This window comes from Phyllopteryx taeniolatus, chromosome 1, assembly GCF_024500385.1.
Source record: "Phyllopteryx taeniolatus isolate TA_2022b chromosome 1, UOR_Ptae_1.2, whole genome shotgun sequence".
Taxonomy (NCBI): domain Eukaryota; kingdom Metazoa; phylum Chordata; class Actinopteri; order Syngnathiformes; family Syngnathidae; genus Phyllopteryx; species Phyllopteryx taeniolatus.
In genome coordinates, this window is record NC_084502.1 from 14,935,579 (window position 1) to 14,950,431 (window position 14,853).

The 14,853-nt window shown below is 41.2% G+C and overlaps 1 protein-coding gene across 5 annotated transcripts in view; it reads left to right on the forward strand.

Annotated features, from left to right (window-relative positions):
• Nucleotides 1-4,548: 4,548 nt before the first annotated feature.
• arhgef25a (Rho guanine nucleotide exchange factor (GEF) 25a) overlaps nt 4,549-14,853 on the forward strand; it is a 67,586-nt gene continuing 57,281 nt past the window's right edge. For 2 of the 5 annotated variants that reach the window (XM_061774613.1, XM_061774631.1), the window contains exons 1-2: nt 4,549-4,993; nt 6,411-6,522. In XM_061774613.1, coding sequence (XP_061630597.1) covers nt 4,898-4,993; nt 6,411-6,522 — 208 coding nt within the window. In that variant the 5' untranslated portion in view covers nt 4,549-4,897. Of the gene's footprint in view, nt 4,994-6,410; nt 6,523-12,925; nt 13,140-14,853 lie in introns of those variants that run through there. The other 3 variants (XM_061774622.1, XM_061774649.1, XM_061774639.1) reach the window with 3 other exon arrangements.

Here is a 14,853-nt window from a genome sequence, read left to right on the forward strand (position 1 = left end):
GATAACCCCTCCCCTCTCTTGCTCATCTTTCTCACTTGCCTCCACAGCTCTCTCAGTCCACTGACAGCCTCCTCGGCCCGTCTGTTGTGTCATCAGAGCAAACCTCTCAATGTCCAAATCAGCTCTGCGACTGAATCACAGGCCCCACCGTGTCTTGGGAGTCACTAGTGTCTTGATTCTCTTTTCCCCATGCAAATCCATTCGCTGGGACAAACAAACCCACTCCTGGTGTTGCGCTAAGCCAGGGGGATGTGGGTGGTAATTGTTCCCATGACAGAGATGACACGCACACACACACATGAATGGAAACACATGGGCATGATGAGGCAAAACACACACGGACACGCTCACACATGCACGCACACACACACACGAGCCAACTCAACTCAGTCCCATAAATAGGAACGGATGGAATCAGGAAGGGAATTCACCCATAAGAACCTACATGCCAAAGCGTCAGCCCCAAAATGGCGACCTGAATAGGAAAAAAAGCTGAAAACAAGAATAAGAACAGTGGTGCCTTGAGATACTCAGTCCACAACAAGCTGCAGAATGGTGCAGCAACACATGTAGACTGACAGTTTAACAATACTCACAGGCTTGTATTCTTTATCCTCTGCGTAAAATGACTAATATTAGTGCAGTTCACTGAGTCTTCCGCCCGGTGCCGGAATGAACTAATCATGATGCACAAACTGTTTAATTCTTCAAATTCTATTTAATTATGTTAGTAATATATGTTTTTATGAAGTAAAATATTCTAGAGCTATATTTTCCGTATTAAAAAACATATTTTTTTTTGTTTTTGTTTTTTGGGGTGGGATGCTGGAACGAATTAATGGCCTTTTCATTCATTTCATTGGGGAAAGATGATTTGAAAAAGCGTTTTGTGTTAAAAGCATGGTCATGTAACAAATGAAACTCGTATCACAATATAGTTCTTTTCGTGTCTCCTCTCTAAAAATTAATTAATTTTGCCATTAACATAGCTGAAGTTAGCTTGGCAGGTTTAAAAATACAGCTTTTTTTTTCTTCCCATTTTTGTCAAGCTGTCGCACCTCCTCACAAGTCCTGCTTCTCCCTCTCAAAACTGTTTGTTTCTACTCTATTCCAAGAGGGATACCAACAATTAAAGCGGATTGCGATTTCTTTCCGGAAGCAACTTCAAGATTCGTGAATTGTTCACCTTGAGGTTTCTCCAATTTTGGACCACACTGCACCCTATTTATGCCTCGGAGCAACTAACTGAATGTGGACAAGAACATCGCATTAACAAGTTTATTCAACGCACCGGGGCCTCAATCACATGTGGTCAAAGAGTGCGTGTAAACCGATTAACCCTGCTGTGTTTTCTCTCGCTCTTGCTCATGCTGCTGGGGTTGTGCAACACTTCCGCTCTACTGGGGATCAAGTCTGCCTCCCTGAGACCAAATAGTGAAATGCAGCACTTGTAAGTGAGTCATGCTTATTTGGTGTGGTGGAACCAAATGTTCAGGCCACATACTGTGCTACCAGCAGAGGTGTCAAAAGTAAGTAAGATGTACAGATACTTGTGTAAGAAACCACGCTGGTAAAAGTGGAAACATTGATTCAACTCCTGTACTCCAGTAAAGTACTGAAGTAGAGACTGAAATGTACTTAGGTACCAAAGTAAAAATTCAATTACATACAATACCTGTTTTCATAACATAATAATAATATGCCCATAAAAAAACAGCACACAAAATAGTTTGTTTACCTCTTTTTTTTAGCGAAGAATAGAATTGAGAAGAACATTTGGAACAATCTCAATTCTGACAGGATAATCAGGATTGCACCTGGATATGTTTTTTTTTAAAAAAAATTAGCTGCTGATAAAAGCATTACATTCGTGTGTTTTGTTTTAGAGTTGACAGCGAATTTTTGAACGCCATGCTGATGTAGGGGCGGCACGGTGTCCGACTGGTTAGCACACCTGACTCACAGCTCTGAGGACCGGGGTTCAAGTCCCGACCCCACCTGTGTGGAGTTTGCATGTTCTCCCCGTACCTGCGTGGGTTTTCACCTGGCACTCCCGGGTTGATGTTTCTCCATCTCGCTGCTGGTCCTGTTTTTTTTTCCAGCTTATGTCCTCAAGATCTCAATCAACATCCAACATTTTCCTTCTTTTTTTAAAAATGTTGTGTCATTGTATGTGGAGGTTGAAAGACGTAACCAGCCTAATTTGACAAAGTAAGGGGTAGAAAGTACCGTTTTCAACTGGAGAGAATACAAGTAAAAAGTCACTAGAGAAATCCTGTTAACAGTACACCTGAAAAGTAACAGAGTAGGCCTGTTTGTTCTTCCCACCATTGACTATCAGACACTCTTTGATGACACCATTGATGATCACAACACATTGGTCACTATCAAGCCATCTTTTTAAGACAATGTGACTGATCGGACACGAAATTAGAATTAGAATGAAGTGCGGCTGATGTAGTGAATTACAGATGATCTGCTATTGAGAGGAGAAAGCATCGGTGATATCGCTTGTGCACACGGGAGGGCAACCTCATACACGTGCACAAACACACTCTTGACGTCCACAAAAACATCCTTTCTTAATGAATCCTTTATTTGACATTTGTTGCAGGACCCCGCCACCCTTCTGGACCCCCATCTCTCAAGTGTGATCCCTCAGCAGGCATAATTCAACCCAGCAGAGGTCAGTGTGAGAGAAGAAGACATTGGAGAGAGGCTTGGGAAATACAGCGCTAAATTTAGCCTGCTTAGTGAGTGATTCTGCATACGGCCATGGGCTCAGCTAATATTAGAGTGTTGGCACTTGGTCCAGGACTGGTTTTACCAGCACTTAACTTTTCCATGTAAAAGAATCCCTGTCTGCTATTGCATCGTTAGGGAATCAAATAAATGGGAGGAGGTCAGTGAGGACAAAGAACTAAATGTATTCATGCCAGGCAAGGACATTTCGAACGATATAGGGAAAGTTACTACGAGGAGAAGTGGATAATTGTACTCGACTCAAGGACACGTGATTATGTCACTTGGCCCAATTTGGGGCCCATGCAGTCTGTACCGGGCATCCTCACTGCAGCAATTTGATCTGATCCAGAGTGGCTAAGAACATTTTATGTCAATAGACCAAAGAGCGAAATATGAGCTTGTGTCCAAGATGGACTAACAAACATTTGGTTGACTATAATTGAGATTTACAATTAGGGAGATGCTGCCGTTTATCATGTTTCATCTCTATGATGTCCCAAAGTATCAGAAGACACAAGAATAACTCGTCTGGTGACAGGTGAGGGAAAACTCCTGAAAAATGCAGAATAATGGCAACAAACCACTGTGCAAGAAAAAAAGGTGACTCTTTTCAGTAACTCTTTGTGTGGGCCCAAGAAGCAACAACTTTAGCTTAGAGTCTGCTCTCGTGATAGAAAAATTTGCACACGAAAAGAAATCCACCCCCCACCCCACAAATACATACTGTAATTATGAATGAACTATAAATTATAAGCTCTATGTAGCTCAATGTAACATGTTTGTGCAGAGGTTTGCAGCAGAACTTCACTTTTTGCATCCTTTTGGGTAAACGGTAGGAACAACTCCAAATGCACAACTTTTTGTAGTATTTCTGACAATGAATATACATTTTAATAACTGTGATGTACATCAAAATAGATGTTACTCAGACGCATGATGTGTGTTGATCTCTTAACAAACATTTTTAACAGAAATTATTTTAATCAGTTTAAATAAAAAAATATTTCCCAAGAAAAGTTTTCAAATTGTGTCAGTCATATTTATTCATCTGGATAGCGTGTTCTCTAAAGTTGAACTGAAGTCGTGCATTATATTCTTCTTATTATAAAATATTTGCAACTAATTTTCAAAGGATATATTACAAGTGTGATGAGTGGCTGTCTTTGAAAAGAGCACTTTATTGACAACAGCTGTGAGACTTCAGTAACTCTATTCTTTGTGGACTCATTGTTGGAATTAAAGACTGTTACGGTTGAGTCACTTCAAATAAAGACCTAATTAACTTTTAAACCAAAGAAATGTCCAATGAAGTACTCAAATTTCAACAACACTTCTAAACACATGGGGCTCAACCATTTTTAGGTAGCGTCAAGAAATACTCCATTGCTCATCAACACTCTTAGCACATGGGCATGTAAAGGAGTTGAATAAGACCTTGGTCCAATTGATGATAGTCTCATAAATAGATGGCTTCTGGGGTTTTGTGTTCATACCTTATTTGGGGCTGCCCCTACTGCTCAAGGGTTCACACACACCATGTGTCACTGGCTGCGACTTGGACGCATTTGTGGCAAGGGAGGGAAGAGGTACAAGTATTCTTCAAAGAAAGGCAAGAAGATGTAGCACAAATTAAGCTATTATGATACTCAGCAAGGAATCCAAGTAATGACGACAAGGAGGGGAAAAATAATGGAAGATGAAGGGAGGAGAGTTTTTTTTTGGGGGGGGGGGGGGGGGGGGAGAGGTGATCTTGTGCAGCCAATGAAGAACTAGACAGGAGGATTCCAGGGAGGGTGATGAGTCTCGGCTCACCAGTTGGACACTAAGAGAAGGACAGGACAGCTCATCAGCAAAACTCAACAAGAGGATACGGATGCAGACGAAGACAGCGCAAGGAGGCCCAAATAAATCTTGGATGCGTTTTTTCATTATAAGATGGGAACAAGAGCGCCTGCACAAGTGCACGTCCCACGTTCCTCCTCCAGAACCAATCGTTCCTTTGTATGAAGTCTGCGGCTCAGTTTAACACACAGGCTCCGGCACGCCCCGAGACAAAAAAAGCGGCAGGACGGGAAAGTGAGGGACGAAAGGGCACAACATTTGACAACTATTGTTGACTCAAGGTTGAAGAGGTGCATCTTCGGTGGCAAGAATGAAGGCGCTTCCGAAGAATCAGGGACGCACTGACCAGATGTTGGGAGCCATGGCTGACATGCTTACTTCTGTGGCAATGCCCAATCAACAGTGGGTGAGTCGGTCAATTGTGATGAAGCATGTGGCTTAACCTATTGTATCTGCCTCACAGCAAGTCAAAATCTCACATGTCTTTTGCGGTGTTTGCATGTTCTTCCTGTGTTATGGGAGTTTTCTGCAGGTAGTTTGGCTTCTTCCCACAGTTCCTAAACATGCGTGTTAATTGATTACTCTTAAAAAGCTTCTAGATGTGGTTGTGAGTTTGAATAATATGTGCACTTTGATTGACAGATGATCAATGTGGGCTTTAAGTTCCAGACTCATTTCTGTATTTGACTGGATCTTCACTTGATACATACTGTATGTCACCGAGGCGCATGGAATCCATACCTTGAACACTTTGCATATCCACTTAACTTTAAAGTCTATCTTAAATTGAGACTCAGAGAAGAGGGAGACTTTGTGACTAGTCTCTCTTGGTTGCCTGGAAGGAATTTAGAAATTAGGGATGAAACACGAGGCAGAATCAAACATGTGATGCGAGATCAAAATGTTATTAAATTATTCATCATCTATTTAGCCCATTCAGCTCAACAAAATACCTGGAATGTCATCATTTTATCACTGTGACCTTTCTTTGGTAATTGGCTCGAATGAATCGGGGAATAATTGCATTACAATTTAGTGTATGCCGTCTTTTTAAATCCATTTTCTATTTTATTCTGTTTATTATTATTATTATAATATTTTTGATTATTATTATTTTTTTAATTCTATTTCATTTTCTACTTTTGCTTGTTGTTATTAGGATCACGGGTAAACTGGAGTCGATCGAAACTGACTTTGGGTGAGAGGCAGCGTACAACCTTGATTGGCTGCCAACTCTATGGACAATCTAGAGTCTTTAATTAACCCCAAACCCAAAACTGTGAAGCAGATATGCTAACCACTAGTACACTGTGCTGGTGTACAATATATATTTTATATAAATCCCCAAATTTAGTTTGTTGCCCCATAAGGTGCCACATTCATTCCAAATTCATTCCTTGAGCATGATGCCATCAAAATGTTTGCGGGAAAGCATCTGGCATTATATTACTATACAGAGAGTCTGTTATTTGTTTTTATTTTTACTGTTTTTTTTTTCTTTTTTCTGGTGGAACAATGTTTATTTTAAAATTGTATTAAAACCTCACCTGACACTCACCATCACTACATAACAGTGACTTCTAGTGCTGCTAGCTTGACTGTATCTTCTGCTCGAGGGCCGAAGGATGGCCTTCAACAATTTCCACTGAATTGCTGCTCATGGAGGAATGGAGGAATGGAGAAAAGCCACTGAGGGCATTATGGAAAAATACAAGCGCAAGAGTTAGGTTTTGTGGTTATGTGACTGTAATCACTCTGCACTCTTACCAAGACTTCCTCCCGGAAAGCAGGACCCCATCTGACAAAGGCATCTCTGTGTGCAGCTCGTGGAGGGTGGTGAGGCGGACCTCCCATCAAGCGAAGAGGAAAGGGGGCCAGTCCAGGGCCGGTGGGAGCCCGAGGGACAGGACTGGGAACAGGTCAGAGAAGGAACAGGTAGGACCTGAAAGCTCCACCGAGCGTGACAGCGTGACAACGCACAATGCTTGTGTAAACACCGGCCCTCACCAAACCAGTCAGAGCCACCGAAACTTCCGAGCTCAGCTTTGGGTCTTTATGTGACACGTCAGGCCTGTAAGATGCCCCGGTCAGCCACTCAATCACTCGAGCTGCACGTATGAGCTGCAGTCAGCTCGGCCAAAATATTATTTTTGTCAAATTGGGCTGGAAAACTGTCTTGTGTCATGGGCCCGTTATGTAGTCATGTTTCAATTTCGAATGCAAGCAGTGCCACCTGCCTATTTCTGATGGTGGTCAAATACAGTGTATTTGATACAGATACAGATAGCATCTTTTGTCCACTGATGGGACATATAAAAAGTGTCCCGCTGCTATTTTTAAATCATCTGTGGCTGAAACATCATGGGCTCTCTCTCTTCGACCACCACTGTTTGTTGCCATGTCACTCATTGTGTGTACAAGTCATTGAAATAATTTGGACGGGGACGAGTATAAGTGGGACTTAAAGTCTGGCTAGTGAATGTTATATGTTTTTTGTCACCTTGGAAATCGACTAAATTAGGAAATAGACTACAGTGGTGCCTTGAGATAAGAGCTTTTCATTTGTCGTTTTTTACATGAATTTGGAAGTAACGCTGCTCATTTGCTGCAATAATTACTGCAATCAGCAATTTAGCAAAAACAATCTGAATGTCGTCACTCTTATTTAAGTCTGCATGTTTATTGCCACAAGCTCTGTTAGTGCTAATTTAGCATGCAAAAGAAAAAGTTCAAGAAAACATCTCCTTTGCCTTTTGCCACTACACTGATGGTTGCACTTATTCGTGCACCTAATTTGTGTGCCATTCCTTTTTTTCCATGAGTGTAGTTGAACAAAAGGAGCTTTGTCGCTGAATCTGAGTTTGGATTGGATGGTGTGTCTATATACACTATGTGATTTCTTGCGGTGGGGACCATATGGCTGGACCACTATCTGTTGTTGAAATCAGTGCTTGGTCTACCAAAGAGGTACTAGAGGTGGCTGGGTGTGGGGCCAAAGGAAGCTGTCAACGATGCTTATCTTCAATGGCCTGACTTGGATGTGGTGTGCTCTTAGAATCGGTCAAATATTCCTTTCAGGAAAAAAAGAAAAGAAAGTTACGGCAATACAGTATATAGTGTACATGGTCGTGTCAAATCAAGGTGACCAAAAGGGAAATGCCCAAACGTGGAAATTTCAGCCCACTTCTAACTTGAGAAAACATCCAAAGTACGTTGAGCTTGGTCTCATGTACAAGGGTTACTGTGCGTCTATATTATTCCCAAGCTATCCAACATAGATAGTGACACTGTGGACGTATGACTGCACTCTGCTATGGTTTGTCAGGCGGAGGTCAGCGTGTTGTTTCCATTTGTTTCCGTGTTTCTGGAAGGGAAGGTAAAAGGAGAGGGCTCTGCCATGGTTCGTAGGGCCATTAGGGCCATCTGTTATGTGTTAGAAACAAGATGCCTGCATGTGGCTTTGCAGGAATCAAAGGCCAGCGCCAACCATCTAAAAACATTTTTTTTTATTTTTTTCAATTTTAGCCATTTCTACATCCCACCCTGTTGCTCATGTGACCACTGGATTTTTCATCGAAGGGAAGTGACTGTCTTTCGCTTTTATTATTTGCTCTCACATCCCCAGTTTCCTAGTTACAGTATTTCTCTTTCCTTTCGTTTCCAATTGTCTCTTATGTGACTATAATGTCTTTAGCTGTGCCATTTTCAACCTGTGATCCTGTCCAGGTGCACAGAGCTTTTAATTATATTTCTTTCAAATCCTGTCAGCATTTCTGGTACAACCAGGGGTGTTTTTACTTAGTGTGTTCTGCAACACCACAGACAGAAGAATCAGGGAGACATCAACCCCATGCATCTAAAATGTACACAATAGTGAACCCAATAAATTACCATGTTCAGCAGTTAAATTACTGTATACAAACAAGCCAAATTCACATGAGGCTCATTATTATATTGGCTAGCATACTAGCGGGAATAGCACACTGATACGACAAAAAGCACAACACAAACAGCATAAGTAATTAACGTCACCTTTTGGCGTTTACACACAACACAAAAATAAACATGATGAAATACAGGTAAATTGCAACAGCAAAGGCCATTAACTGCCTGATTGGGAAAGAAGCAGAGCAAAACTGACTTCATGTTCGGTTTTGCCTCAGCGTACGGTGTGTTCAAGGATGGCCAACAAAATAGGATGGTTCAAACTCAGATGGAAAAAAACTATCACTGAATTAAACATAATAACAAGCTGTCTCTCGGGCCCGCCAGCCAGCAACAGCTAGTAAGGGGCCCTACGTGGCGCTTCATCACAGCGACACGTTGTTGCAGTGTTGTGCTTTGTCATTGATATGGGCCAATGTCAGTCGTCTCCCAGGGGCCCCCTTCGGCTCGGGGCTCCAGGCTGTTGCCAGGCTTGCCTGCCCTTTGGCAGTACTTCTGGGTAACCGTATTTCTTTTATGTCTGTAACACAGATGTGTTTGACCCACAGTCGTGCACACATATGGATCACAGTTACATATTTCTTCAGTAACAGATATGAGTTTTATTTGAATTTCTTTGAATAATGAAAAAAAACAAAAAAAAACCAATCCTTGTTCAAACCAGCAGAGATTAAAATAGGAATGTAAAAGGTTCACCTTGAGATGAGCTGTCTAGCACACCTAGTTTCAACATCTGTCCTACAACACGATCTTTAAACGCACTCCATTAAATGTGAGGTTAAGTGAGCAGAATATGCTTGAAATCATTTATTTCGAGTTTTGTCAGAGGGTGGGAGAGTGCTGATCCCAGAGACCCCTGGGAATGAACTGTGCATGTGACCTTAAATGGGCACAGATCAACCTGAAGGTGCATCACATTGCATTGGAAAGTCCAGAGGTTAAACAGCATTATTTCATGACGGATCATGGCGCAGTACTGTGTATGAAATAATGATTAATTGTGTTACGCTCCATTACATCCTACAACAAGGTTGTCAAACTCATTCTAGTTTAGGGGCCACTTTCACCCCAATTTGAGCTCAAGTGGGCCGACTAGTATATTCATGGCCTATAAACTGAAAACTAATTTGGTTTGGTTGACCCTAATTTCTGAATGGTGCAGCAAAAACAAACAAACAAACAAACAAACAAACAAACCCCCCCCCCCCAACAAAAAAAAAACAGAGCGCAAGTGTACTTACAGGTGCCCAGTCACTTGAGAAAGAAAAAAAAAATTCTGCAACTTGAAAGCAGACACACGATGGGTTTCATCGTGGTCTCTAAACCAATCAGAGATAGCGATGAGCGGGGACCCTCTGATTGGCCGTGTGCGTGTCAGTCTGTGTGCGTGCGCTTGTATGTGTGTAGGCGTTCATTTGAAATGCGGTCGCACGCGTACACGAAGCTGAGTTTTGGACGACGAGCAAATAGCTGCAGTTACCGAAAACTGAGCGGCATAAATGGAATTAGTTCCAAAGCCTCACGCCACCGCGGCGATGTGGGAACATTTTGGATTCAAGCCAGATAAATGCGGCCATCCCGCTAACGGCAAACGAGCTGGCATGACGAATTTGTATGAAGTCGGAAAAAAGACAACACGACTTAAAACCTCAAAGTGACAACATTCATTCAACCATCCCACCCAATTTCTTCAGCTGGGAACAAAAAAAAAAACACGCTGGGACATTTCCCGTTTCCTGTCAGCTTGCAGTCCTGGAACCCTTTGCCCAACAATGCAAATACTAACATGATTATGGCACGTGTATGCTCACATTATATACAGTATGGCATTACTATTTTAAGAGATGTAGCTATTTAATATGTTGACAAAGCAGCGTTTAATGAAAGGCTGCAGACTTTTAAAAAGTAGTACACATCTTGAATCGAAACAGGTTGCTTTGATCTACTTGTGTTGTCATTAATATTCCTACTTGGCACTTTTTCTTAATCAGTTGGAAACTTGTTTGGCAGTACATTGCCTGTTAAGGCATTATTTAAGGTATTTTATTTATTGTTCAACATTACAATATCAATGTTCATTCTTCTTAGAATTGGAATTAAAAGTGAATTATTCTTAAAAAAGATGTACTTGAATTATTACGCTCTAATATCATTAAATCAGTGGCATAAAAAACATCAACGATACTATTGCTTGTCCTGATAGTTTTTGGGAAAATATATCGTCCTAAAAAATTTGCTATCATGACAGGCCTCAACGCATAATATACTGAGAGAGAGCAAGAGCAATCGATAACAGAAAAATGTTGTACAAAACAGTGTAAAAAAATAGAGTTACATCTGTAACGGGACTGCAAAGCAAGAACTGTGATGTAGCGTAGAATTACTGTATCTGTATTCCGTGATGATAAATTGAAGGGACTCATTGTTGACCGGGTTGGGACTCATTGTTTCCATAACATGTGCATGTGACTCATATAGTCTCAAGTGTAAAGTTTTCTATGACTTAGGATCATGCTTTCTCTAAAGCTTCAATCTGTCTTCCCTCCCGTTACTGTACATGTATGCAGTTGGTGTTGGACATGACTGGAGCCAGCAATGAGGTCATATGAGATCCACAATGCTGTACTGTTATTAGTTTTCACTCTCAGGCTAACTTTTACATTATGGATGTGTGTGAATGGGTAAATAGATGTCTGTGGCAATTTTAGCAAACAAATGTAATGTGGAAGTACCAGTGCTCTAAAAAAACAACGGCTTAACCTGCAGTGAGTTCTCAGTAATAAGTCATGTTTTATCCATCACATTAGTACACAGTAGTGAATAATGTGTAATGTTGACTATAGCTGATGGATTGACATTATCTGTCTACATGTGTCGCTCACAATTTGTGTTCAAATATGTGATGCTTAAAGTGTTTTAACACCAGTACATAGATGCTATTCGTAACCCCTTCTATGGCATATCTGATGTGTTAGCATTAAGCTAGTGGACGTTAAGGCAAAGTTATGTGGTTGTTTTAAATACACAATGCATAATGAGTTTATTTTTTTGTCAGTTTTTTGAAGAATTGTTCACTAAACTGCTGCTAGTTTCGAAGAATTGTTCACTAAACTGCTGCGAGTTTTGAAGTGAGTTGAGTTCACTGCCACCACACAGCGCTTGTATCTCCAACATTAAAAAAAAAAAAAAAATCCCAAATTTAAAAAAATCTTCCAAAAAAAAACAGTTAAGTCACTTGTATCTCAAGAAACCCCTGTATTGCTATAAATTTTGAAACTGGGGTTTGCTCTTGTGGAATAATCTGGATTTTAAGGTGTCAAGTATGTCTGTTTAGTATACAACAAAAGTGCATATATCTAATTTCCCATCAGGGATCATAATTGTATATTAAATAATTTTTTTAAAAAGCTAATAATTGTTGAGCCATAGAATGTGGAATTCATATTTTATATTCATAACTGATCAAGTTCAAGTCTAAGTCTGCCTTTGCAAATGCTTGCAATCAGATTGTATCCTGAGCAAAGTACCAAAGTGTCCACAAGAAAATGACGACATAAAAAGAAAATCTTCTCCACACTTTATTACCGATTGCAGGTAATATTTTCCAGACTCTGATGTGTTGCGGCACACAACTCTGCAGGTGGTGCATGTCTCTGGAGTGCCGATGTGCAGCTGCATGGTGGGTGTCAAGTAACTCGGTGCAACACACCCAAACCTACTCCCTGCTGCACGCCTACAACATCTGCTGCTGCTGTAATTAGGCAAAAACCGCAAGTCGTACAGACCTCTCCGGGACAACAGAGACGGAAACATGACAGCGACTGTTTTTCTTGATGGGACGTCGGCCAAAAGCCTAAAACCTCCCGCTCATGTCGGCATGTCCAGGATGCCGGTTTTCCTTAATTGGTTCTTAGCTTTGAGATGACGGTAGAGAAAAAAGGGAGCTGAAGGAGAATAGGCAAGGGAGTAGGAGATGGAAAACAAAATCTAAGCGAGCATATTTTGGCAGGATTTCAGCTGGTTGATGGACTGAGGCTAATGTCAGTGGGGGGTTGGGGAATGATGCAGTGGATAAGCAACTGCATGCGTGTCTGTTGAGGTGACACGCTTGCAATGTCTATCTTTTTTGTTTGTTTATTAAACCAAGCACATGTGCATCATACTGTACAGCACCTTGGAAACAAGGTCACTGTAAATGTGTAGGAGACGGATATGCATTTAAATGATTTTCATTCCCTGTAAAATGAAAAGAAGGCTTTCAAATTTGACACACAACAAAGAAGAGTGTTGTTAACAACACTACCAAATTTGAATGTTTGAAAATATTGCCAAGAATACAAAATGAGGATTCAAAATTGGAAATCTCTAACGTTGTGGGCGTGTCCGCTGCATGTGGGAAACCACACCTTGCTGAAAAATTGGTGTGATTTCGTCTAGCAACTTTCTTTTGCCTACACATCCCTACATGTTGGGCTGTGAAAATACTGGATACCTGCTTGAAGTTTCTGGTGGATGGACTCTATCCCACAGGGCTTTCCATGGCATGACAAGAGGTGCTAGCAACCAGCTAGCTGGCAGGTTCACAGGCTTCTGGAGGCTCCTCAGAGGTGAGCAGCGGCATCACCTCATCGTTTGGTGTTGTTTCCGTGTGTGGGTTCGCATAACAAACACTTCAGGGAAAATTAACCTTTATTAAACATAGAGGCACACGTTATTCAGCCTGTGGCTCACACCAAATGACAGACATTTGAGCGCAAACTTCCTGCTAGTTATAAAGCCCACAATGCTTTGTGTTCCAACATATTACAGAAGCCTGAATAACACAAAATACATGGGAAGTTAAATAACAACATTGAGCTGTTCTGTAAATTGTGGCATCCAGGGAAGATGCATTTTCGGAGTGCATAGCTAGCTAGCTAACTGCAAGCTGTAGTGGTAGAAAGAGTGTCTCACTGGGCCCCATTTTAGCCACACCAAAAACATTTGGAAAATTGAAATGGTGAAAAACAGTTTAACAGTACAGTACATCTCCACACTCCACTAAGTACTACAACTTGTACATAGTTCTCAGTCTTTGGATGTTTTCCGCAATTATCAAAAACTTCACGGTAGTGAGTAATGTGAAAAACAGTACTACGTAGTTCCCAGTCAATGCACATTTTCAGCAATTATCTTTAACTATGGAAACAAATTTCTGAATTCACTTTTGAGGGTCTTTAAATCACCTGACCAAATAAATGTTATGTAACCTGGAAAAGACAACATTTGAAGCCACTTTGAAAGTGAATGTGTAGGTTCATAGAGACGGCTCACACATGAATAAGCTTGCACACGCAGTTGAATCATCTGCTGCGTGTTGTTGGTCTTTAGTGTGTGTGTGTGTGCGTGTGTGTGTGTGTGTAAACGTGGGACATGCAGAGAGCGGCGTGGGGGAGTTAAGGAGAGAGATAAAAGCAGAGAGACAAATGTGTGTAAATGCACGCCTCACCTCTCTTCCGCTCCCCCTTCAAGTTGGGGGAAGATTAGGAACACATTTTTCCATATTTCTGCACAGATTTTGCATGTGTAGCCAGGCTAGGGCCAGTTTTTTCATGATTGCTTCATGGTGCTAACTGATAAGCTCATTTGATTAATACCAAAGAAGTCAGTTTCTTGTTAAATGTGTCTGATGATTAAGAAACCCTACACCACACAAACAGTATTGATGTCTGTTATGCAACAGGTCCTAACTCCCTCTACTGGGTATCTTGTACAGTCACACTTTGGCAGCTTGTTATTTCAACATTACCTTAATGAATGTTGAATGCGCCTAACACTAAATTGTCAATATCTCTGCACTGCGATACCTTGACCTCCACTGAATAAATGGATGCCTTTGCTTCAGCTTGCGTCACTTAAAAACCTCCGCTTTGTGTTCAAATCAATTGTCTGTACGCATGTGCTACTCTGCTCCTAACACAGTTTTTGGAGGCCATATCAGCATCAGACAAGTGACGTCGTTCAGCAGCACTGTTTAATATTCCCTCTGTAAAATTAGCCCTTTAATCACTGACGCCTAAAGCATCCATTACAAGAAAAGAAATTGAGAGATAGCAAGAACCTGGGAGGAAGGGGAGGCAACCCTATCTGTTTGTTGAAGTAAACCAGTGTCATTCTCAAGCCTAAGAATAGATGAGGTTATCTATTGTTGTTAGGTTTGATTCTTCGTCTTCTGTTCCTCCTATTCATGTTCCCACAAAGGGTTACAGTTCACTTTGGTCCACAACGGTGCATTTTGTCAACTCCAAGCTGGCTTGTGTTTACATCCTTGTGTCCGTACTC